We start from the raw sequence: 26,902 nt of genomic DNA on the forward strand, positions 1-26,902 counted from the left end.
ATTCATCATCTCCTGGCCTTGTTGCTTTCAGAACTGTCATGAGGTAGCAGATGGTGGAACTACTGTATGGCATAGGGGAAACAGAGCCCAGGAGAGGGAAAGGGATGCACCCTGAATTACCTAATACTTTCTACTACGTCTCCCCTCTAAAACAGTACTAAGACATTTGAGATCTGTGGACAAAATAGATTCCAACTATAGCAAAGCCTCCAGTCACCAGGACATTGACTACCAAGAATAAAGTCTTTATTCTGGGGACTGATGCAAAAGAACCATAAGTTAGAGACATGTCTGGGCCAACAAACCCAAGAGGCTCTGAACTCCTATTATTAACTAGCCAGAAAAAAACCCTGAAAGTGAAGTTGTGGTTCAAGTCATAGAGTACCAGCCTTGAGAGGAAAAAAAAAGGTGAGTGAGAGAATAAGGCTCTGAATTCAAGCCTTAGTACTGTCACATACTACACATTTCATAATATTAATAAATAATAATTGCTAAAAGTAATAACAAGGGCCAGGAGTTTGGCCTAGTGGTAAGAGTGCTTGCCTAGCTTGCACAATGACCCGGGTTCGATTCCTCGGTACCACATATGTAGAAAAAGCTGGAAGTGGTGTTGTGGCTCAAGTGGCAGAGTGCTAGCCTTGAGAAAAGCCCAAGGACAGTGTACAGGCCCTGAGTTCAAGCCCCACAACTAGCAAAAAATTAAAAAAGGAATAACATACAACTATAACAGTAATAAATTAAAATTCATATAGTATATAAAATTATAACATGCTTCTGCAATATCACATTAAGAAAATTACAAATGTTAATATTGTATTGAAAAAATTGTCTAGAGACAAGTGAAAAAAATAATTTATTGTAGATTCTTTTACACATCAACATGGAACATTTATATATGTATTAAATGGGCTGATACAAAACACTAAATTTAGGGACAGACTTTTTTACATGTAAGTATTTGTACTCTATTTTTTGGAGATAGATATTAATAAATTATTAGCGGCATTATAAGAGCAACAGGCTTTTTATTCCAGAATACACATTATGTTGAAATTAATTAAACTGACTTTCCTGAACATGATGCCCTGGATAAAAAATCCCATTCTAAACTAAGGAAAGGAAGCTCGTTTCTGGAAAGAGCTGGATCAAGAATTGCTCAGATAGCAGAATCTTGGCAGTGCATTTCCATCCTTGTTCCTGGGGAGAGATGTCCCTAGCTGATGTCATCATTCAATATGAAACAGCAAAGTTAAATAAGATCTGTGAGAAGCTAAGAAAATGTATTACTTTATTTTATTGTTGTTACAGTCCTGAGGCTTGAACTCAGGGTCTAGGTGATATCTTTGAGCTTCTTTGCTCAAGTCTAGTGCTCTAACACTTGGGCCACGGCTTCATTTTTTGGCCATTTTTAGTGGTTAATCAAAGGTAAGAGTCTCACAGACTTTCCCTGTCTGTACTAGCTTCCAAACACAATTCTTAGATATCAGCCTACTGAGTGGTTAAGATTACAAACATGAGTCACCAGTGTTTAATGAAATTTAAATTTTAACACAATATAAATGATAGCACTTCAAACAAATTATAGTTGCTACATGACTTAAATCCAAAGATTTAATAATAGTAATGTGCATTATATTTTCAAAAGAAAATTAGCATACTTCAAAATAGTCACTCTTTCCTTAGCATGGTATTAATTCTTACTTTGGAAATCTGAAAATAAATTTCATCTTTTCCTAAAACTTAGATTCACTCCATTACAAAATGATTTCTAAATGATATACACCAAATATGATATAAAGTTTATTCTAGGTTATAATCATTAAAATATACATATACATATATATGGAGCATTAAACAGATTTGATGAAGCATGATTATATATGTACACACACAGCAAAATACTCTTCACTTTTATTTAATTTCAGCACATATTTACTGGATGTCTACCACTTGCAGACCACCAGTCCAGGTAATGCTTGCAGTAGATTTTAAGATACATGAAGCTCACATCATTCACATCAAAGGCTAAACTTTACATAATATACTAAAATCTTAAAAAAAAGAATCAAAATCAGAGCTAATACTGACTGAATAATGGATAGTATGAAACTGATTTAGGAGTGCAGGAAAAATCAAAGAGGACAGTCAAATAGAATCTTCTCCTTGGTTTGAGGGTGTCTGGAGATCACAGCCTCCCTCCCAGTGGAAGATGTTCAGTTATCATCCTGGCTTGTTTCCTTAAAAGAGTGGAAGGAATGTGGGTTTTATTTGGGAGGACCATAAAGTTTACAATGTCCCTTAAATATAGATGTCTCTCACAATGCTATCTGTAGTCACATGGACAGCTTCTATAGATCATACCTATCAAAATTATGGATGAAATTATTCTTAGGACCACCCAACTAAGCAGGTCCACATTTACATCTCATTGATGCACATGCCAAGCTAATGGATAAACCACTTAAGAGGAAAACCAAATGAAAGAAGACAAATATTTAAAACATTGGCATTCCATTCCGTTGAGGTCTGGATTGCATGAAAAGAAATAAGATCTAGTGTCACTGTTTCTGATGAACCAAGGGGTCCACAGAGAACCAAATGTCCCTGGCTTCTGATATGAGTCCACCATCACCCATGTGCAACAGGATCCAGCCAGCCAGGACCTAGGGATAGAGACCAGTCTGGGATGGGAAATGTCCTAGGATAAAGGGTTCTGGCTAGAGTTAGAGCCACAGTATTCTAAGAATCTAAGGGACTTCAGAAATTCTTTCAGAGATTGTTTAAATGCTGTCAAATAATAAATCACTCATCTTGCTAGAAGAAACTCCCGAGGGACTTGACTTTGACTCTATCCCCATGGGAGCCACAGGCCTTAGGAAGTATCATAGGCTTGGTGTTTAAGGAAATATCCATTCTGTGTAGCCCTTTCTTGATGAACTGGGGATCTCAGAACCAGTTCAGGGAGTGCAGAAGAGAGGGAAGGATTGGTCTGGTCCTTCTTAGTCCACTTACCTCAGTCATTTTTGAGCTGGGTTACAAGGGAAGAGCAAATCTCAGGTCTGATCTAGCTGCTGTTTGGCTTGGAATTTCATTATAGGACCAAGACTGGTAGTTATAAAATGCTCCCAAAAATATATATTCTTTTAACTGGTTCTTGAGCTTGAAAGATTTCCATCAGCTTATGGAAGAGTTAATTTCTAAAAGAATTCTTTTCAAATGAAGTCAGTTTTCATTGATTATAGGGGAACTCCCTGTTTTCTATTCTCCTCTTAGGAACAAGAATTATGCTCAGATTAGTCATACCTCTGTCCCTGTGTTTTTTCTGGACAGAAACCAGACTTGCATTGGTTCTTTTTTGCCCTTCATGGACACAGGGCCTCTGTGCTCCAACTGGAATTGAGGATCTGCATTTTCTGGAGACATAAGGCACCTGAAAGAAGGACAGAAGGAGTAGAGACAGAGGAAGACCAAGGTTGTATAGAGACTGGAACTGCAAAAACATACTGCAGTCCTATTTAAAGGTATTAAAGGTTTTAGTAACAATGATCATGTCATGTACTGATTTCCTGTGTAATCATTTAAAACAGAAAAATGGTGATTTTTAAATTTCTAATACAGAAGGAAGGAGTAGAGATGAGAGGTGTCTATAGCTACCTTAACCACCCAGTTAACTTACAGCCACGCACAGTCTCCCCACAACTCAGTAAACAGCAGGATTATTATTCATACCTGTATGTGTATTCAGACACATTGATTTTCCCCTTTTCTCCTGTGGTTTCTGTTCTGCTGGTGAGATTGACAGTGTTTCCAAAGAGACAGTATCGTGGCATTCTCTGTCCTATGACGCCTGTCACCACTTCCCCAGTGTGTATCCCTATTGTTATCTGCAGAGACCAAAGCTTGGCTTCAGTAAGTGTGATCGCATACGCCTGGCATTTTGCTTTCTTTAGATTACAGAATAACATGTCTATGAAAACCACAAGCTTACTCCAAGCTACTTCCTATACCCTAACCAAATTTCTGCCTCCCAAAAGAAATATTTGAATCCTGCTGCAGTTATTAAAGATGTGACTAAAACATCTTGTATGAGATGTGGGAAAGAGATTAATAAATAAAAGGGGGCAAGAGTTTCCTTCTTGTCTTTAGGGATATGGCACAGGCTAATTTCAAGTAGATATTTCCCATTTCTATGAAATTGTGAGCTCAATAAAATATCTTGGTCTTTAGTCTTAAAATAACCTTCTTTGTGCATCTTAATAATTTGCCTGGGCAAGGCTTTGAGTCAGTTCTCCAGAAAGGATCTCTATGAGTATTATAGTATCTTTATAATATCTTTGAATATACAAACCTGAACAGATTCACCATCTACTTGAACCTGGCCAGCAATTTCCATCATGTCCAAGGCCAAGTGGCAAATGGACCGTGCGTGGTGGATGCATGGCTCGGGCAAACCACTCACTGTCATGTACTTATCACCAACAGTCTCCACCTAATGCAACACACACATGCAGAGGTTCAATGGTTAGCATACAAATGACTCTTTAATTTACTCCTCTAGCAAAAAGTATCTTTTCAGGTTATTAGCAAGTTGAACCTCTCTTTCCTCTCAATTCTCTCCCAATTATAATGTATTGAACTCTGAAAAAAATAAACCTTTACAAAGTATTTGCAAAGTATACACTATGGTCTATGACCATGCATATGCATAACTATGGATTTTCCCCCAGCAAACAATGAATTTTCCATCTGAGATCTACTAAAATTTAACAGAATAATGGGATACTGCACTTGTCCCTAAAACAGTGATGATATAAAACTCATTTGCTAAGCTGAGTGCCAATGGCTCACATCTGTAATCCTAGCTACTCAGGAGACTGAAATATGAGGGGAGGATTGTAGTTTGAAACCAGCACAGACAGGGAAGCCTGTGAGACTCTTACTCCAAGTAAACATTGAAAAAGCTCAAAGTGGCTCTGTGGTTCAGGTGGTAGGGTGGTAGCCTTAAGAACAGTTCAGGGAGGGTACCCATAACGTGAGTTTAAGCCCCAGGATGAGCGCATACACAGACACACAGACACACAGACACACAGACACACACACACAGACACACACACACACACACACACACACACACACACACACACACACACACACAAATGTCACTGGCCAAAGTTCAGTGATTTCTCATGGCTAATGACCATTTATTTTCATAAAATACTCAGCAAGTGTTGCACTGTACCTCAGAAAATGACCACAAAATAAGTGTTCCTGTGAGATTCACATGCCTAGAGATTATTCACATTCTTGCCTTATAAAACAATATTCCACTGACTTAATTTTTCCAATATTTTATTTGTTTCTCCTTGAAACTAAGGGCAGAAATACTTATAAATGTTTATCTTCCAGTTGATGTTATCTAAAAGCACACTGGAGTTCTACGATCGTTCTCAAACTCCATGATTTCTTTACAGTACAAAGCATTCATATATTTCTGTAAAAGTGTCTTTTGCAGGCACCCACATGAATGCTATGTTTATAGTAAATGTGATAAACAGTCTGACCAGATTTGGTAACCTAAGTGCAAAGAAGCTGTTGAGAATTCCACTTTAAGCAGAGAATCATCAGCTCCATGAAACGCCTGTTTGAGTTACAGGGAGAAGAAGGTAATTATTTAAGGAAATGGTAAACCAGGATTCATGGAGACTCATTGTACCCAGATGCAGCTACAGTCTGAAAACCATGGTAGCAGAATTTGTAGAAAGAAAACAGAATCTCAGACCCCAAACAGCACTGCCATGGGTACTCAAGAAGACTTGCCTTGTACACAAAGGGGTTTTTCCGTGAATCAGTCAGTGTGTCAAATCTGGTGTAGAGGTCATTGAGAAGATTGACAATCTTCATGGCTCCTTCACCGGATGCATGCTTGCTGCAGAACACGTTGAAGCCCACAATTCCACTGAACAGGATGGTCACATTGTCATATCTTTTGGCAGGCACTGGACGCTTATGTCTCAGCTCGTTGGCAACAGATGGAGGAAGGACAGAATAAAGCAATCTGTGGGGATTGGGAGCAAGATGCTGTAAGACATGCTGGACAAACCTTGGGTGCTTTTGCTGTCCCTTTCATACCACATCAGTGATATTGGTTCCTTCTGACAATCATCAAATATCATCAAAGGGAGACATTGAACCCATAAACCACTTGTTCCTTTTGATCATAGTGTGTCCTAGATTTAAGACAATCCAAACCAAAATTAGCTAAACAAACCAAAAGAAAATTTAGAAAGAACTAGCAACAGAAAATCAATGTCTGTATATATAGTTCTGTGTTTGGCAGCGCTATGATGATGTTGACCATTACAGTTGTCATTATCAGAACCTTGAATGTTGTGTGATAACATGTGATCTCAGAAACCTCTCAGGATGCAAAGAACATTATCTCAATTTTGGCAACTCATAGCAAATGAGGTAGGATGATTTTCTGTAATCCCTACCTCACAGCTCCATGGAAAAGATGGATAAAACAGGAGGGACTGGTCCAGATGAGAAAATATTTTATTTGTGTCCATAGGCAGAACTAAAACTACCACCATATCATGAGGCTCATGCCAGGGGACTAGTTCTGCCTGTACATAGGAAAGACACAGCTGGCCAAATTAGGAGAGAATCAGAGAACACTTGGCTCAACAAGAAGTATTAGGAGTAAATGGAGCCTTCTTGTTTGTTTCTTTCCTAAAGTCCAGAGGTAAAGTTGAGATAGACACAACTGAGATGAGCTCACACTCTTTCTCCTACCCATAATGAGTTTTCTCCAGTGTTCATTCTAAAGTTCTAACCTGAACACAGTTCATGAAATATTGATGCTATACTTGAATATTAAATGATAACTATAGAACTACTCAACTTTAAAGGAAACTAATGGGTTTACCTTGAAAATACTATCCAGAAAAAAACTCCATTCAAATCTATCAATATAAAATTACTCTAAGACTTCCTAAGACACAGGATCTCGAAACAGATGAAGTAGACTCAGAAAGTCAACTCACCTTGAGGAAACCAAAGTCCTGTGATGAGCCTGTCTCAACTACCGGATAGCAAAGACTGGCTCAGTACCCAGACCTAGGAACTCCCAAGGTCTGGTCTAAGACTAGATGCCCCTGAGGGACTCCATGCCTCTGCCAGCTGGCAGTAGATGGAGCCCTCTGAGCATCGATGGCCAGAGCCACCACTGGCCAAGGCCACTGCAGCTGTGATGTGAGAGGAAACAGTGGGCTTCAAGGCCTTCAGCAGAAATGGCTGAGGCTTCTGCCCAGCCTCCTCCCTGGCCACTTTCTAGGACAAATGGAGCTTATGTCTACCAAGAACCTTATGCAGCATTTTATCTATACTTCTGCCAGGAGCCTGAGGGCAGGTCACAGAGCTCACAGGTGCCCAGGCTCTGGACATGGGAGGCCAACAGAGACTTCCCAGGGTGAGAGAGGCTGTGCTTTGGAACACCTGGTCCTTCGACTCCAAGGGACCACACTTTCCCTTTCTGCCTCCAGCTTCCAGCTGCAGCCCTAGTCTAGGACTAAGCCCCTGGCAAAATGGACTGCCAGGACTCTGCCAGGAGAGTCAGAGATCACAAACAGTGGCTGATACCCAGAGGACAGACAACAGTAGCCTGCCAGCTTCCAATATCACCACAGCTGCTGGAATGGGAGCCATTAGCCCTGAGCACAGGGTTGGTTCCAAATGTATATAGTGTAACATCTCCATGATTTACACTGTCTGCTCCCATTCTTCCTACATTCTGCCAGGTGCATGGTGAACCATTTTATCTGGTTGTAGCTTAGAATTATGGAGCTAGGTAAAATGACCTCAAAGGGAAGAACTAGACATGCTTTCAGCCTAATTATACAAAGATTCCCAGTATGTGAATTAAGCAGTTACAGGTAAAGACAAGCATTTGTCTCTAATTCATCTATGCTAATAGGAAACTTAACTCATGAGTTAACTTGTGCACAGCAGCTGACCAAGACCATATACTCTTGTATTAAAATTGGCCTTAAATTTAAATGGTATTAAAAGAAAAGAACACCTAAGGCCCTGGATAAAAATCTCTTAAGAAAGTCAGAAATGTACTGCCTTTCCCTAATATTTGGAAGCAGGCCAAATACGATCCGAAGTGCAAGGAGACATAGATGCCTTTGTAGTTTGAATATCAATCTTAGCTACAGTGGAGTTGTGATATAGTAGCAACAGAAGCCAGGCCCCATCTTTAATCACATTCTTACGTGTCTGTCTTTTTCTTTTCATCTTCCAGAGCTCGTAATGTGAGCTGCAGCCTGTCTGTGAGGATTTCCAGTTCCTGTGTCAGTTTGTATTCCTCCCTAAACTGCTCTCCCAAAAGAACGAGGTCACGTGTGGCATCGTGCAGAGGAATGTCACTCAGGTACAGCCCCCTCCTTGTCAAGTCGTCCAGATTCATCACACTGCCACACAGAGAATGAGGCAAAGTCAGGCCCAATGCATCCGCGTGAGCAGGGATTAATCCTGCCAAGTCCCACCGTACAGAAGGTCACACTGAAGAATTAATAATCTAATCAATATAATGATTTTATTCTCTGACACATTTAAAAGTCTATCAGTATTCAGGAAACAAAATACATTTTTATCAACTTGTACTTTAAGGAGTGTTATGCTTTGGTTTTACAGCAAGATACACCTAGAAATTACTCCATGAAATCTACCAAGATGCTTATCATGAGGCTGTTTGGTTTTCATTTTCTCATATGTTCCTTATCAAAAAAGAGAAAAATTGCTTTTACTCTCTTAAAAGAATAATATTGTTCTCTTTAAAAGCCAGAATTTTTTGCCTTATGGATTCTACAAATTTTATTCCCATTTAGAAGCAATGATTAAAAATGTCCAAAATGCTGAAGAGTGGTTTGAGTAGTAGAATGCTTGTCTAACATGCCACATCAGAACCTGGTTGGGGGGGAGGGAGAGGGAGAGGGAGGGAGAGGGAGAGAGAGAAAAGGAGGGGAAGAGGGAGAGAGAAAGGGGGAGGGAAAGGGAGAGGAGAGGGAGAGGAAGAGGGGGAGAGGGAGAGAGGGAAGAGCACATGAAAGAGTATTTAGGCACAGTTGCTAGTAGCTCATCACTGGTGTGAGTGGGGATTACCATTCAAAGCTAGCCCTGACAGAAAACTTTACAAGAATCCATCTCTAAAATAACCAGCAAAAACCAAGCTGCACTTTGTTACCTGGTATATTGTATATATGTTTATTTGAAATAGGAAAGGGAATGGGGAAGCCAAGATGACTGGGAGGGGGTGGAGGAAGGGAAACGGGGATAAAAACATGAGAAGGGGTATCAATGTGTGAGAAGTAATGCACCTACTACCTGGTGAATGTAACTGTAAGCCCTCTATACATTACCCGACAATAAAAAAATAATTTAAAAAAACCAGGCTGGCGACAACTCAGGTTGTAGAGTACCAACTGAAAAATAATGAGGTTCTGAATAGCAAAGAGCTTGTCTAGCTAACATGAGAGAACCTCAGTACCAAGAAAAATTCGAGGGCATTGTACTTCAATAGTGTGTTGTAAACTTAAGAGTTTCTGGTGTGTGTGTATGTGAGCATACATTTTTGAGGGGGTCATGGGGCTTGAACTAGGCCTGGGTGCTGTCCCTGAGCTCTTCAGCTCAAGGTTACCACCCTACGCTACCCAGTTTCCTTTTTTTTCCCCCTAGAGGTTAATTGGAGATAAGACTCTCGGGTTCTTTTGTGCCCGGGCTGGTTTTGAACCTTCATCCTCAGATCTCAGCCTCCTGAGTAGCTAGGATTACAGGCATGAGCCACCGAGCCCAACAAGCATACTGTTCTTAATTCTGGCTCTCTCCTATCTATTCCTGCTCCCTTTCACTTTGTTTGTTGGTTTAATATTATTATTTAAGCACTAAAATCTATTAATCTTTGTTATTTTAGAAACAAAATAATAATGTTTATTGGTTGCATGAAGTTCCAGCAAGTATAAAATTGACTGTAAATATATATATATATTCATTAGTTAAAATATAAGTTTCTATTATTGATCTTTGATTCTTTAGTGAAAACTAAGAATTTTTGTGAAGAATTACTAATTTCTCTAAAAGGATGAAGCTTGGTATGACCTTACTAAAAATATGTATTAACAAAAGATTTCTATGTAAGATATTCTCAGAAATGTTCATAACTCAAAGCAGAATTTAGCATGCTAACATATTAAAAACAAAATAATTGAAAATTTTATTGACAGAGTACATTATTGTTTTAGATTTTGTTGAAATAAGCATGAAACTTAAAGCTCTCTTGTAGGAATAAGCATACGTGGACAAAAGTGAATTTATTTGCTAAATTATAAGCATGATGATTTTTCTTCCTTTTTTTTTTTTTTACCTGTCATGGAGTTTGAACTCAGGGACTGAGCACTGTCCTTGGACTTTCTCAAAGCTAGAGCTCTACCACTTGAGCCACAACAGCCACTTCTGGTTTTTTCTTTGTATGTGGTACAGAGGAATCAAACCAGGATCTTTGTGAATATTTGGCAAGCACTCTACTACTAGACCAAACTCCTAGTGCAAAAAAAGATTTCTAAAAGCTTACACTGGAAATAAACAGGGAAAATTCTCATACTAAAGTTTAAGAAACAATCAAATTTAGACATCTTACTGTTCTAAAAATTCCTATTATTTTCACAAAGTATGAATACAAGTTTTTGTTGATAGTGAGTAAGATTTGAACTCAAGTCCTAAAACTTGTTTAACTAGTGTTCTATCACCTGAGTCAGGCCTCCAGTCCTGATTTTTCCTGGTTAATTAGAGATGAAGTCTCATAGACTTTTCTGCCTCAATCAGTTTTAAACCAGGGTCTTCCATGTCTCAGCTTCATTAGTAGCAAGAATTATACTCATGAGTTACTGGTAGTAGTTATGAGACTTTCTTGATTTAAAGTAATTATCGTGGAATTATTTATTTTGTAAGTAAAATCCCTCTTACTTGCATTTTTGTATTATTTAACACATGCTCAATTCTTTTTACAACCATAAGCAGACACTAACATAATCTTTTGGATCCTGTCTGCATGCAGCAATTAACAATGTACTCCACACTGTCTATTTCTCTCTCCAAAAAATCCTTTGTCTCCATGAATATGAATTTCCCCTAATGGGAAGTTCACCCTGAAATGAGGAAGAAGAAAACATCTGATAGCAGAGACATTACTAGATCCCACAGACTGCTGATATTTAAAAATTTGTATTATTCCCAATTTTGTTTATATTATTTTTTATAATATATTTTACTCAGGAAATAAATCATTGTTGTTCTTTTTTTTTCCATTTTTTTATTGTAATTAGTAAAAGGGTTACATGATATTTGCCAGATAGAAGGTGCATTAATTCACATACATTGATACCCTTTCACATGTCTTAGTACCCATTTCATTGTTGTTCTTATATAAGGAAAATATTCCATAATAACCAGTTCTACAATTATCTTTTCCTATTATTCTAATGCAAATTTAGGTATAGCTTCATATTCTGAATTCCTATTCATCTTTTGTTCACAGTCAATCTGGAATTTGAAAAATGTCAGCCATAGTTTGTCCTTGTTCCAATTTTATGATATATTCTGAAGGCCACATCCTGATGAAAATGAGCATTTTCATTTTATTTATTTACTTATTATTTTTTACAGGGGGGTCGGTTTTGGGGCTTGAATTCTGGGAGTTGTCCCTGAGCTCTTCAGCTCAAGGCTAGTGCTCTACCAGTGGCTACAGATCCACTTCCTGTTTTCTGATGGTTAACTGGAGAAAAGAGTCTTACAGACTTTTGTGCCTTGGCTGGCCTTGAACTGTGATCCTCAGCTCTCACCCTCCTGAGTAGCTAGGATTATAGGTGTGAGCCACCAGCTCCTGGCTAAAATAAATATTTTTTAACACAAAGTAGCCTAAATTCAAAAATGATTAGTTTTATAATTTTTCTCACATCTTATGGAAAAGTACATTCAGGGTACCAACTGTATCCATGCATACATGCTATCATGCCAGGTGTTTTACACAATTGCTTTCTGAAGCTTTTTTAAGTCAGTCCTGAGGCTTGAACTCAGGGCCTGAGCACTGTCCTTGGGCATTCTCAAGGCTAACACTCTCCAACTTGAGCCACAGCACCACTTCCAGCTTTTTCTGTGTATGTGGTATCGAGGAATCAAACCCAGGGCTTTTGCATGCTAGGAGAGCACTCTATCACTATGCCAAACTCCCCGCCCCAATGCTTCTTTTAAAAATATAAAAATAAGAACTCAGTTAACTATAGAGTAGTCATCCCTACTAAGTACTCCACAAATACAGTATCAGGTGGCATATGCATGATTTCTCGAGTTTATTAACAAATGTTCAACGAGCTCAGTGCTGTCATGGAGGACTATAGGGCGAGTGTTGGAAAACCTAATTTCGAATCAGCATATGAAAGCATAGGGAATCAAATCTCATTATCAGGACATTCTACAAACAAATATTAAATATTATACTAAACCCTATTTTTTTGTAGGTCATGAGGCTTGAACTCTAGGCCTGGGTATTGTCTCTGAGCTCTTCAGCTCAAGGCTACCACCCTATCCCTTGAGCCAAGCCTCACTTTCGGTTTTCTAGTGTTTAACTGGAGATAAGAATCTCAGATCCGGCCGAGAGTTTGGCCTAGTGGTTAAAGTGCTTGCCTAGCATGCATGAAGACCCAGGTTCGATTCCTCGGTACCACATACATAGAAAAAAGCCGGAAGTGGTGCTGAGGCTCAAGTGGTAGAGCTCTAGCCTTGAGAAAGTCCAAGGACAGTGCTCAGGCCCTGAGCCCAAGCCCAGGACTGGCAAAAAAAAAAAAAAAAAAAGAATCTCAGATCCTTATGTGCCTGGGCTGGCCTTGAACCTCGATCCTCAGATCTCAGCCTCCTGAGCAGCTAGAATTACAACTGTAAGCCACTGTGCCTAGCTACTAAACCCCATTAATATATGCAATTAAGATTCGTGAGTAAACATACAAATATTAAGTGTTCCTGAATTCATTTAAATTAAGATGTAGTCATATGAATTACAATTCACACCACAATTATTACCTTGGTGAACAAAGGAAAAGTATGCTATCTGCCTCAGGTAAGTAGATCATTTGTCCTTTGAGACGTAAGCAACTGATCTCCGTCCCGGTCAGTTCACCCTCACATTCTAGTTTCTCTACGTCCAACAGTCCTTCCTTGGAAAGGTAAGACAAAGTGTTAATTAGTACTTTACCTGACCATTGAGCAGCAAGGAAATAAGAAGGACTTTCTCCTTTGATCACAGAAGGGCACCAGTTAGGGATGTGGTCATGTATTTAAGTTTCTTTCCCTCTCCTCACCCACAGTGACTTTCCAGAAGGGCTCCAGCATATATTACCAAGTTTAAAAAAAAGGGTATTCTTCATTAAACAGCTGACTGTAGTCAGTAAGAAAGAGGAAGCTGTACACTTAGAAGACTGATTTTGCTGAAACTATCTTAGGAACACAAACTATAAGATGAGGAAATGATGTAAATTACCAACAGTCTTTGTTAGTTCAAGTTCTAAAATAAGGCATTGTGGCTCCATGGGGAGTAGAAGGTGTTGGTTTTATTTTGTGAAACTCAAATGTCCCAGCAAGACACTCTCTAAAACTTACTTGAGATCATTATAATTCACTTGCCTGAATTCCATGCTCCTCAGCCAAGCCACAAAGCCACAGCACTCCCTTTTTAACAGCCATCTTTCTGAGGATTGCTTTCCTCTTCCTATAATTTCTCCATCTCATAGAATGTGAACATTGGTTTTCCTCCTTTCTTTTTCTAATTGCTAACATCTTCTTTACTGATATTTAATTTTTTAAAAGGCCTTGATTACCTTGCTTCTCAATACAAAAACTGTATTGATGTGTGAAAGGATTCCGTGGAAACTAATGTCAATGTGAGGACGAACCAGCGAGAAGACAGAGAGAAGACTGCAGTTCCCAGGCTGGAGCTGAAGTGGAGGTAAGAAAAGGACATTTTGTTAATTAAAATGATCATTATAATTTGAGGGGTCACTATTAGGTTAAGCATTAGAGTACAGAAAATGTACTCTATAGACTTGGATTTTTCTTTATGCAATGAAGTGATGTCTTGGACATCAGGCTGAGTGCCAGTGACTCACTCCTGAAATCCTACATACTCAGGAGGCGAAAAGCTAGAGATTCTGGTTCAAAGCTATCCCATGCAGGAAAGTCAGTGAGACTATTCCCTCTAATTAACCAGCAAAAACTCAGAAGTGGAAAATAGTTCAAAAACCAGTACCCTTCCCCCAAACACACAAACATATACAGACACAAATACAACAAACACACATATACACACAAATTAGTTGCATAGGCAAGAAACTTTATACATATATAGTTAGCTGAAATTCAAATGTAAATTAGTACAAAGAAGATAATCATTTCTCAAAAGGAGGAAGAAGGAAACATCATCATGAAAATGTCTGTGTCAAATGCTTATGCCTTCAATTCAATTTAAATATCAAAACAACTGCAGGCACTTTATTCAAGTTCATCAAAATAAGGTTGGTAATAACAGCCATGAGTGACACTGATTGCTTATGACAGTGGGCCATGTAGACTTAGTATTCTTCATGCATTCTGTGTTTGGGTCCAAACAGAGGGAAGAAGGACTGAGGCACAGAGACTCAAACACTTGGGGCAGTGACAGTGTAGTGCCACTTTTCTGCTGCCAGATTTAGAGATTTCCCATTTCCAAGTAAAAAGCTCTTCTCTAAGAGGAGCCTAAAGCATTAGTGCATGAGAAAAAAAAGTATGGTTTTAGCAATATAAATCAAATGTCAACTCTAACAATATTTGGTCCTGAGCTTCTTTTTCTACCAATGGTAATTTCTATCTTGATTTTTTTTTCACCAGTGCTTGGCTTGAAGTCAGGACTGAGCACTGTCCTTGGACTTTCTCAAGGCTAGAGCTCTACCACTTGAACCTCAGCACCACTTCCGGCTTTTTATTCTATGTATGTGGTACTGAGGAATCAAACCCCAGTCTTCGTGCATGGCAGGCAAGCACTCTACCACTAGCCCAAACTCCCAGCCCTCATCTTGAATTTTTTTAATGCCTTTCTTTTCCCTCAAAATGTTCATGTCTGATTTTTTAAGCAGATTTTTAATATGGAGATTGGCTTTCTACATGCACACAGAAGGGAGAGCTGGTTGCTATGCCAAAGGTTTCTCCTTTGCTCATGAAAATAAGTCTGTCAATTCTCACTAACCACTTTTCTCTGTGCATGATTGAAATGGAAACGCATGAAAGGTGTCCTGGGGAAGCTGTGGAAAGTCTAAGCACACTTAGGTTAAATCGTGGCAAATGCCTGTGTGATGTCACCTGGTACATACTCAGAGGGTGGAATGAGCATTCAGAGGCTCAGATATGACAAAGGTGTCAGATTCTGTGGAGGAGTGTAGTGGTTTACCTGGGGGAGCACTCTGTATATGGCATTGCCACACTGAGTGACCACGAGGTCCCGGTCGAAGATGATGTGGAAAGGAAAAGCTTTGCAGAAGGTATATGGGCTGATACGTGACTCCTGGGTACCATTTTCTTCAAATCTATCAAGGTCTTCATAAAAATCTTCTTCTTTTGATTCTTTTTCTTCAATTAAAAATTGAGTATGATCACATTCTTCATTTCTTTGCTGAATAACCTGAAAATCAAAGGAAGGAAATTATGTGTTGTTTGTTTATTTGTTTCTGTTTTTTTTTTAATTTGTTATGGAGCTTGAACTCTGGGCCTGGGCATTGTCCCTGAGCTTGATCCTCAGATCTCAGCCTCCTGAGTAGCTAGGATTCTTGGCATAAGACACTATGCCCAACAGAAATTATGTTATCTGTATTTCTGTTTACTTAAAACACCTAAGAATTCTGCGCACTGGTAGCTCCCACTTGTAAACTCAGGAGGCAGAGGTCTGAGGATTGTGGTTCAAGGCCAGCCCAAGCAGGAAAATCCATGAGACACTTATTTCCAATTAAGAACCAGAAAACCAGAAGTGGATCTGTGATTCTAGTGGCAGAGTGCTGGCCATGAACAAAAAAGCCCAAGGACAGAATCTAGGCCCTTATTTTTCAAAAAGAGAAAGAATCATGAAAATGTATACGCTAACTGCTTATGCCTTAAATTCAATTTAATTATAAAAACAACTGCAGACACTTTCTTCTTCAAGTTCATTAACATGCTAAACATAGTAAACACATAAAGCAGCTGACCAGGAGACCATATGACAAAAAAAAACATGCCGATACTCCTTGTCACACAATTGTAATATGTGAGATGCCTTGAAATTACCACTCAAAACTAACAGCATTTGGTAAGGTTCCATACTGAGAACTTTCAATAAATTCGCTTGTGTATTAAGCCAGATTTTTTTCATTCATAAGACAAACATTTCAACTACATTTCAGTGCAGACAAGAATACACACAAAGATAGAAAAAGGAATCTGAAAAATCGTAAGTTGATACACATTCAGTTTGACTATGCATTGGAAGAGTCTCTTCATGCTGAAACCAGCACCTCAATCAGTCACATGTTCTTCTGCCTCCCAGCTAGTGAGTGCTCACAAGAAAAACCAAATAAGTCTCCTCTTGCCTCAAGCAATGTTATCATTAGAAGAAAAGTCTGCTGTCTGGTTCCAAAAAATAAATATACTACATACTACATTCCAACATCAAATATAAAAGATTGCTCAGGATTTTACCACTCTGGCTTATATGTGCTTCTTGTGAAATCCACTGGCAGGTAAATTCAGATAGTATCATTTGCAGTATCAAAAAAATGTCATCAGTGCTCAAGGCAGCCTCCATCCTTGACCCTTACCTTCATATCTATTTCAGTGCCATGTATTTGTTGAGCAACAGTTTTGATGATCCCAATAACAATATCTTGCAGTCCTTCTCTCTCTGAGTAGTAGTGCAGAATGAGGCCTTTGCCCTTCTCTGCATCAGTACACCTGAAGGAAGGCGCACGCATGCCTGGGTAGATGGTAGCAAGGTGATCGTGTAGTGCATCGAGGTTCTGCAATAAGGAGGAGAGAATGATGAATCAATAAAACTTCCACAATGATAGCACAGTTTTCAATGCAAGATATAGAAAATGTCTTTGGTGTGAACGTACCAGGACAGGTCAGCAGAGTCAACAAGTTGATCTCATAGCCTTTACCAGGATCTATCAGGCAAGTGTTATAGAGAAATTGGAAGGAAACTAGGAAAATTATGACAGACCTATGTGGCTATTAATACTTAGAGTGTTTGAGGAGAGAACAAACAAGTGGTACCTGAAAAGAAATGCCTCCTATAGAACAAAGAAGATAGTTATGTGTGAAAGCAAAGGCAAGTATACATAGAAGGGGTTTAGGATAGAAGTATGTATAGGTTGTGTTAAAAAAAAAAAGAAGCCCTAGAGCAAAATCTAGATACATAAGGCCATACAGTATGACGCTAAATGAAAGGACCTCTAGGATATAAAAACAAAAGCCATATAATGAGTGATTGTTGTCCTTAATGTACTATGTTATCTTTCATCTCTTTTGCTGTCCCTTGGTTATCTCATATTGTTACAGTATTTAACTTTGTTATCTGATATATTGGATATATGCATATTTGGTTATTTGAAATTGGATAGGAAAGGGGGGAAAACAAGATGGGGGGGAGGGAAATGGGGATCAAGACATGAGAAAGGTTATCAATGTATGTGAAGTAATGCACCTTCCATCTGGCGAATGTAACCCTTCTATTAATTACAATAAAAATATATGGAAAAAAATAAATTAAAAAAAGAAGCCACAGTGACCTCCTATAAAAGTCTTCTGTTTTCTCTATCACTATCAATTTATGTTTATTTTAAACAGCACCAAGAACAGAAAGCACATTGAAGTAAAAACATTATTTTATAGACATATTTTTAAGCATGTTTTACAAATTAAAGTAGTAGAATCTCTTCCTATTCACCAATAGTCTCCAATCAAGGCAAAGAGTTATGGAAAACACATAGAATAACTTTGAAAACTGAAGTGTTAGAAAAGTACACCACTCACTTTGAACCAGCAAATTTTCCCCAGCATCATTCACTATTCAATAAAATACAAAACCCATTTATATAAAGTGGAATACAAAACTCGTTTGTATAAAGAGGCCACAGTAAGAATGTAAACGACATATTTAGTGTTTGTAGTTTGTCATTGCGTCATGTTTGAATGACCTTCTCAATTGGATAAACCTGATTTCCTATCAATTAGATAAACCCAATTTGCCTCTATCACACTGATTTCTGTTTTTTTTAAATTACATCTCTTAAAATCCAGTCATGTTAGTCTCTACCCAAACACCCAAACCATCAACTCATCCTGATTGCCTCTAGCAACTGCTGTTACATGCAGATGTAATCCAATATGGTGATACCAAGCACTTGAGAGTTTATATTAACTACAGATCTTCTGTTTCTTTTTACATGGTTGATAATAAAAGGGTCTGTTTCTATGACAAGTTCTTCACTGAGAAGGAATAACTGAGGGCTTCTGTTCACAAACTCCCAGATGACTTGTAATCTTTTGAAAGAAAAATCTCCAGTTTTATTTTTGTCTCCATTTTCCCCAAAGTCAAAACTGACATTGGGGCTACAAGAAAAATGTTTCTATTCTAGTTTAGCTCAGGTCTTGCATTGTGTGTAGCTCATTAAAAAGAATGGAAATGGTCTCAAATGGGTATTTTTTTCAGAATTTCTTTTTACAAAAAGCTTAAATATTTAAAGATGTCAATATAAACATATAGCTATCTGCTTTCCCTTTCTATCCTTGGTAGTAATATCCAATTTCACATAAAATCAAGCCACTGACATGCAGCAATGCTAAATGGTATCATATGTGTTACCTTGGACTTAATGAAGGTCAGACATTGCAATTGATCAGTCAAATCTTGTATATACTGACTTTTTAAATATACAGCTACCATGGAGCCTCTGTGGGTGGGAGGGGGGGGCTGGGGCTAGGGAAAGTAGGAGAAAAACAAGGGAAGGGGTAACAATGTTTGACAAGAAATATATTCATTACCTTGCATATGTAACTATAACCCCTCTGTATATCACTTTAACATGAAAGTAAGTTTTTTTTTTAAAAAAGAGATACAGATATTATACCCTAGGAATGGTTTGAACCACTTGATTTTATGATTGAACTGAAGATTGAACTGAGGGCCTAAATACTCTACCATGTAAGTCGTGCCTCCAGTCCTTCTGCTTTTTGTTTTTGAGATAGGGTTTCACTAACTCTGCGTAAGATATAAATAATCCTTCTACCTCTGTCTCTTTGACTTTGCTAGGATTATAGGTGTGTATTCATCATGCCCAGTCTCAGAGTTATTTAACATGAAAAAAGTGAACAATATTAGATTGTTAAATTTGATAAAATATTACTTACATTTGTTCCTCAACACACATGGAAAACTAAAAATGCAGAGTAAGAATGTTCAAGTTTTATGATTTTTGTGGTCACCAACTCTACAGAGATCAATTTGGTTATTGAATTTGCTACTAATTAATTGGACAAGTAAAGTGCTTTTCTGAAGCATGAAAAATTTAGCAACACTTAATGTCATATTGATTTTCTTTAGATAGTGGCTAACACAAAAGATACTCTTGGGGTTTCTTCAGTTACAGCTTTCCTCACTTGTTTATACTGTCTCAAAGTTAAAGTGATGGGGCCAGGAGTTTGGCCTAGTAGCAGAGTGCTTTGTCTAGCATGCACGAAGATCCAGTTTCAATTCCTTGGTACCACATACATAGAAAAAGCTGGAAGTGGTGCTGTGGTTTAAGTGGTAGGGTTCTAGACTTGAAAAAAACCCAAGGAAAGTGTTTAGGCCCTAAGCTCAAGCCCAGGACTACAAAAAAGTAAAGGAAAAAAAAAAAGAAAATTGATTACCACAGCTTCCTTATTCTAAGTAATGGGATTCATAATTCAAAATGAGATTATTTTTGTTTGAGCCAATTTTTATTGCTAATAAATTTGGCATTTCATATTTGTATTATAATAGTTGCACCAACTTCAAAAAGTCACAAACATGATTCTCAGAAGAGCAAGAGTAAAATCGTTTGCAGATTGGATAATGCTACCTCAATATAGTTGAGTATTCACATAACTGTAGTAACACATTCTGAGGGATCAAAACTTGACATTAAAACTTATGTTCTGGACCTAGGTACTTGTGGCTCAGGTCTGTAATCCTAACTACTCAGGAGCTAGAGATCTGAGGATCACAGCTTCAAGGCTGCCCAGCAAGAATGTCCATGAAGCTCTTATTTTCAATTACCTATCCAAAAGGCTGGAAGTAAAGCTGTGATTCAAGTGGTGAACCTGAGCTCAGGGACAGCATCCAGGCTCTGAGTTAAAGCCCCAGATCTGGCTCATATCTCTGAATGACCTCAGAAGCAACTTGTGAAGAACAGTCCAGTATACAGAACTGTACATATGTTTGAAAGCCAAGGAGACATGAAAAATGTCAAGACATATTCTACCACCTAAGGAAAGTACCAGTAAGCAATGGATCTTATCAATAACTGGCAAAATAACAAGACACAAAATTAACCCACAAAAATAAGTAGCCTCTCCATATACCAACAATGCACAAGCAGAGAGGAAAATTAGGAAAACAACTCCATTCCCAATAGCTTCCAAAATAGAGAAAGAAATCTGGGAATAAACCTAACCAAAGACACAAAAGACCTTTATAATGAAAGCTATGAAAATTTGGAGAAATAAATCAAATAAATCAAAGACACCAGGAAATGGAAAGACTTTCCATGTTCATGGATAGGTAGAATTCATATTGTAAGTAATAGCTATTCTGACAAATATGGTCTACAATTTTAATACAATTTCCATCCACAATCAAATGAAGTTCTTTCTAGACATACAGAAGGAAATCTTGAAAATTCATAGGGAACAACAAAAGACCTCAAGTAGCTAAAATAGTTCTAGGCAATAATAATAATAATAATACTGGTGGTATTATAATCCCAGACTTGAAGCTCTACTGAATAGCTCTAATAACAAAGACAACTTGGGCACAAAAATCAACCAAAAAAATCAATGGAACAGATTCGAAGACCCAGAAGTAAAATCATATACTTACAGTTATCTGATATTTGATAAAGGAGCCAAGGACATATAGTTGGAGTGGGGGAAGGAAGATACCCTCTTCTTCAATAATCAGTGTTCAGAAAACTGGCAATCCATATGCAGAAAACTAAAAGTGGATCCCTGTTTGTCATCATGTACAAATATCAACTCAAAGTGGACCAAAGATCTCAACATCAGAACTGTAACTTTGGAACTATTACAAAGGGAGTAGGAAATACACTAGAACTCACAGGCATAGGTAGAAACTTTTCGGAAAAAGTTCCAAGGGCATAGCAAGTAGGAGAGAGACTTGAGAAATGGGATTACATCAAACTAAAAAGTTTCTGCACACAAAGGACAAAGTTACTAAATTAGGAAGACAACCAGCAGACTTGGAGAAGATCTTCACCAGCAATGCACCAAACAGAGGTCTAACATTCAAACTATATAAGTAGCCTAAGAAACTATCCCTACCCAAAGCTAATAAACAATCACTAAATAGTCAAAGACACTAAAAGAGAGACTTCTCAGAAGAAGAGACAAGAATGGCAAAGGAAAATTTGAGAAATGCTCATCATCCCTGCTCATAAAGGAAATGAAAATCAAAACAACTCTCTGACATTCCATTCCACCCCAGTGAGATTGGCCTACGTTGTGAATTCAAATAACAACAAATGTTGGCAGGGATGTAGGTAAAAATGAATCCTACTGCACTGTTGGTAGGAATGTAAACTTATGGATTCACTCTGGAAAGCAGTCTGGTTCTTCCTTAAAAAAATACTAAACATAGATTCTCCCTGTGGGCCAGTCATACCACTCTAGGACATCTACCTAGAACATTAGAAGCTAGGATACCATAAAGACTTGCACATCCACTTCCATTCACAATAGCCAAGTTGTGGAAACAATTCAGATTTCCTATAATAAATGAGTAGATCCAAAACATGTGGTACCTACACATGTGGAATTTTACACAGCCATTAAAAAGAATAATGTCATTTATAGGGAAAGGGGTGGACCTAGAGCAAATCATGTTGAGTGAGGCAAGCCAAGAGCACAGAGAACAAATGCACATGTTTTCTCTCATATGCAGATGGTAGATCTAAAATACACTGGGATATAATAAATTATATATGTCTCTAGGCATTCATACACAGTGAGACGGAAGGAAAAGACTCGTAAGAAAGGAACAGAAAGATAAATGCCTATATGCATCCGCTCATACAAATGAATATTTATCTAAATGAACTCCAGGAAATGGAAATAAGAAATTTTTTTGTTTATATTCTTCTCTTTTTGTCTAGATTGTTTGTCTATATGTCTTTGGGAGTGTAAGAGCTAACACAGAAATGGAGAGACAAAGGGTGAACAAATGCAGCAATAGTTCTCGCTGGACACCATGTTGAAAATGAGCTCTACAATTTGGAAGTGGGGATAGGAGGGAAAAACTGGGAAAGAGCAAGGGAAGGGATGATGTTCTCCAAAAGGCAATGTACTCTTTGCCTTACTTATGCAACTGTAATCTCTCTGCTTTTAATATTTCTCAAATAAAATGTGAAGCAAACCTCAAATATGCTTGTACTCATTTTCTTATTATCTTTATACAATTATTTAAAAAAGAAGGGATACTTTATTTTGAGGTACCAATCTAAGGTTAGTTTAAGGATGCAATTTTAGACTACAGTTAAAGCATTTATAAATGTCTTCATATCATTTGTATTTTTTTCTATTAGCCAAATTGATGTACTTTTTCTACACAGCAATTCTGCTATCTCTAGTCCATTTCACTTTACCATTTAATATTTGTTATTCATAAAAGAAAAAGTAGTTTTGGTGCCTAGTAAAGTATGCTTGGGTTCCAGTCTTAGAGAGATCCACAGATTTAGAGAGCAAATATTTTATCATTCCTTTGAGAAATTATAAAGTTCCATATTTTTGAAGATCATGCAACTCTTGAAAGTAAATGCAAATTTCATTTTTGCAATAGGCATGCCAAATACATCTCCTTCATAGTAAAGGAGACTATACAAATCCCTAGGTAATCCTCAAGAATACAAAAATATGAGCCATGCATTGAGATGTGAAAGAGATCTGAAATCAGTCATTGATTCTGTCCCTCTTTCTCTCAATATTTTCAATGAAGATCATGTAACATGGAATTATCTCATGAAGTTTTCTAAGAAGCCATTTGAGAAATCGATAATTAAAATAGTAGTTTCAATCCTAAATAATGGGAAGCACAAAACAGACATAAGGTATAAAATCAGAGCAAGTAATACATTATGCTTTCAGAACATTTTTCTACCTTTGCTTCTGGAAGCTATTTCCTAAGATATAAATATCTTCCAAATGAAATGTTCAGAGTCATATAAAAAAAAGTAAAAAGCCCTAAATGAAAAAAAAACTGTACCAGAGCCACTGATATTATTTAAATAGGAATAGCTGTCCAGCTGTATATAGTTATCGTACCATCTTCTTAAAAAGAATTTGTGTATGTGCCTGTTTGCTGGTCCAGGGACTTGAACTTAGGATCTGAGTTTTCTTTTCTCAAGGCTAGCACTCTACCACTTGAGCCATAGCCCTACTTCACATTTTTATGGTACATAATTGGAGATAAGGGACTCACTCACAAAATTTCTTTCCTAGGGTGGCTCTGAATTACAATGCTCATATCTCAACTTTCTGAATAGCTAGGATGAGTAAGGTTTGAATCAACAGTGCTTGGCTTCACTGTATCCGATATTGTTACCCGGTATATTGTATATACAGTTATTTGTTTATTTGAAACAGAAAAGGGAAGGGAGGAAAACAAGATGATTGGGAGGGAGTCGGGGGAAGGAAATGGGGACAAAAACATGAGGAGTAATGTGTGAGAAGTAATATAACTACTACCTGGTGAATGTAACTGTAACCCCTCTATACATTACCCCCAGAATTAAACACACACACACACACACACACACACACACACACACACACACACACGAAAAAAAAAGTTCTTGGCTTCGAGAAAAATACTTTAATCAAAAGAAAACCAGAAACATATCAAAGAATTATATCTATGAAAATATATAAACAGATTCTTGGGATTTAAACCCATGTCAAGAATAAATAAATAATGATCCTTCATCCAAGTGCATATCATGGCTCAGGCGTGAAATCATTAGAAGGCTAATCAGTAGAGCATTTCAGTTTGAAACGGGGCAGCATAGAAAATTCTGGAGAGTTCATTTTCAAAATAACTAGCAAAAAGCTAGACTATAAGCAATGACCAAGTGGTAGAGAACCAGCTGAATTAGCAAACTAAGGAAGTGGAAGACACATGTACTAGCACAAAGTAAAAAAAAATAAAAACGATTCCCTCACCTATAATGCCACATCTGACAATTAATCCATATTGTGTGGGATTATGAGAATATATGCTAGTTATTCTATGAGAAAAAATAATCTGGTTTAAAAATATTTCTTACTATTGTTCACAGATATCTTTCAAAATGAAATTAAACCCTTGTATGCAATTTTTTAATTGTAGATTGTAGATGTTAGATTTTTTAATTGTAGATTGTCATTTAGGTTGATGAGTAAACTGTTTATTTTGAAATTCCAAAGTTAAAAATGAAACAAATGGTGCATTCTTTTCAAAGAAATAAATAATTTAGGGACTTATTAGAATTTTACAGCTGTTCAGGAAAATCCTCATATTTCCCAAAATAACTCTTAGCACAAACATTTAAGAATTAGATAACTCATCAATCCTTTGATGCTAGTTGGCTGGCCAAAACACAATGTTGTATTTTATGAGCCAAAACCGGGAGCTAACTGGAATTGAAGAAAATCTCATTGGAGATTGATCACAGACACGAGTTCAGAAGCATGAATTTATGTAGATTGAGTGAATAAAGGAAATTACCACCACACCAGCATCAGCAGGTAGAGCTAGGACTCCAGCAAACAATGTAAATGTAGTGCAATATTCAAATGAGGTCTTGTGTAGCTCAGTGAGGTCATAAGTTAATTCCTAATGGTTGTTTTCTAAACTACACTTACTTACTTTTCAATAGTTAATATATATTATCTTCATTTACCCCTGATACTGAATATAGAATGTCATAATGCAATGCTACTGAAAATGGCGGGTGGTCCTGCCATGTACTGACTTGATCTCATTCCCAGAGGTCCTATATTATCCTGTTCTTGTGATTTTATAATAGCTCTTGATTCATTGTATATGTCTGCACATACATACTATCATTGACACAAAGCAAAAAAGAATATTATTCCAATGATCCATTATTCCCACTTATTCATTACTCTGTAACAGATCACAACAAAATGCAATTGCTTGCAACGCTAATCTATTAGTATCATTGATAATTCTGCGGGTTGCCTGACTAAATCTGGAAGATTTTCATGGACTTGAAGTCATAGAATAGCTGGGGCTGATGACTCTCTGTAGTAGATTATCTTTCTAAAATGAGCCATTCAAATGTCTACAAGTTATAGCCGACTATTTGCTCCAAGTTCAACCAGATCTGCTGTCTGAAAGTCTTTCTGTGGTGCTTCAGCTTCCCATGTCATGTATCCGAGTTCCTAGAGGGAGCATTATCTGGAAAACTATTTAGAGACCAGGAATAAACCTCAAGACTTCTTAGGTTGTAGCCCAGGAAGTTTTAATATGTTAGGTCTGCCATAGCTCATTGGTCTAATAATAACTAAAGCCAACCAGGATCCAAGGTGAGAGGAATTACATCTTGTGACAGGGTCAGGCAAAGCCATATTATAGAATGGACATGAGCTGCAGATGCTCTTTGGAGAACATTGCCTACCATTGGAAGTAGTCAGTCAGGAGCATGGGTTAGGGTGGATATGGCTTCCACTGAGCCTTCATGCCTTCAAGTGTTTTCTCCTGGAGTTTACAAATCCTGTCTGTATTCTGCAGTGGTTTAATCAATATGCTAAAAAGCCTGGGTAGAAATCTATATAACCTAAGCATGAAAGAACATATTTTTTGCTGATTTAAAAACAAAAAAAGTAAACTGTGTGTGGGGGGAGAAGAATGCAATAAAAAAAATCAATGTATATCCTCCAAAATTTAAGCAAAGTAAGGGAAGTGATGGCTTGGGAATAAAAAAAAAATCAATGTATATCCTCCAAAATTTAAGCAAAGTAAGGGAAGTGATGGCTTGGGAGAAATGTGTGACAATGTTGAAAGGGGTGACATTAATCCAGATGCATTGCATTCATAAATTGCTTTGTTGAATAGCAGCTCTTCTGTGCAACTAGTTAAAGGTAATCAAAGTATTTTAAAATGAATCAAAACAGAAAAAAATCTTATTGTAAGTCTGATGTTTAAAAACAGTATATCTAGATAATATATGGAAAATCCAGCCATCAGGAAAAAAAAAAAAAAAAAAACTCTTTTGGGCCAGGAGTGTGGCCTAGTGGTAGATTGCTTGCCTAGCATGCGAGAAACCTTAGGTTCCATTCCTTGGTACCAAATAGACAGACAAAGACAGAAGTGGTGCTGTGGCTCAAATGATAGAGCACGAGACTTGAGAAAGTATGAGGACAGTGTCCAGGGCCAGAATTCAAGCCCCAGGACTAGAAAAAATATGTATCCTATTCAGATAAATCATGTTTTCAGTTAAACATTTCTTTTCACCAATAGCCTATAAATGGATGGCTT

At 37.6% G+C, this 26,902-nt stretch overlaps 1 protein-coding gene across 2 annotated transcripts in view; it reads right to left on the reverse strand.

Annotated features, from left to right (window-relative positions):
* Nucleotides 1-834: 834 nt before the first annotated feature.
* Gucy1b1 (guanylate cyclase 1 soluble subunit beta 1) overlaps nucleotides 835-26,902 on the reverse strand; it is a 49,703-nt gene continuing 23,635 nt past the window's right edge. For both annotated transcript variants that reach the window (XM_090343208.1, XM_090343209.1), the window contains exons 5-14: nucleotides 16,926-17,123; nucleotides 15,527-15,757; nucleotides 13,926-14,042; nucleotides 13,132-13,265; nucleotides 8,277-8,474; nucleotides 5,818-6,055; nucleotides 4,349-4,489; nucleotides 3,730-3,884; nucleotides 3,304-3,430; nucleotides 835-2,237 (exon numbers count right to left, since the gene is read on the reverse strand). In XM_090343208.1, the coding sequence (XP_090199334.1) occupies nucleotides 2,214-2,237; nucleotides 3,304-3,430; nucleotides 3,730-3,884; nucleotides 4,349-4,489; nucleotides 5,818-6,055; nucleotides 8,277-8,474; nucleotides 13,132-13,265; nucleotides 13,926-14,042; nucleotides 15,527-15,757; nucleotides 16,926-17,123 (1,563 nt within the window). In that variant the 3' untranslated portion in view covers nucleotides 835-2,213. The remainder of the gene's footprint in view (nucleotides 2,238-3,303; nucleotides 3,431-3,729; nucleotides 3,885-4,348; nucleotides 4,490-5,817; nucleotides 6,056-8,276; nucleotides 8,475-13,131; nucleotides 13,266-13,925; nucleotides 14,043-15,526; nucleotides 15,758-16,925; nucleotides 17,124-26,902) is intronic.

The sequence above is a fragment of the Megascapheus bottae genome, chromosome 13 (genome assembly GCF_031878675.1).
Source record: "Megascapheus bottae isolate mThoBot1 chromosome 13, mThoBot2.hap1, whole genome shotgun sequence".
Taxonomy (NCBI): domain Eukaryota; kingdom Metazoa; phylum Chordata; class Mammalia; order Rodentia; family Geomyidae; genus Megascapheus; species Megascapheus bottae.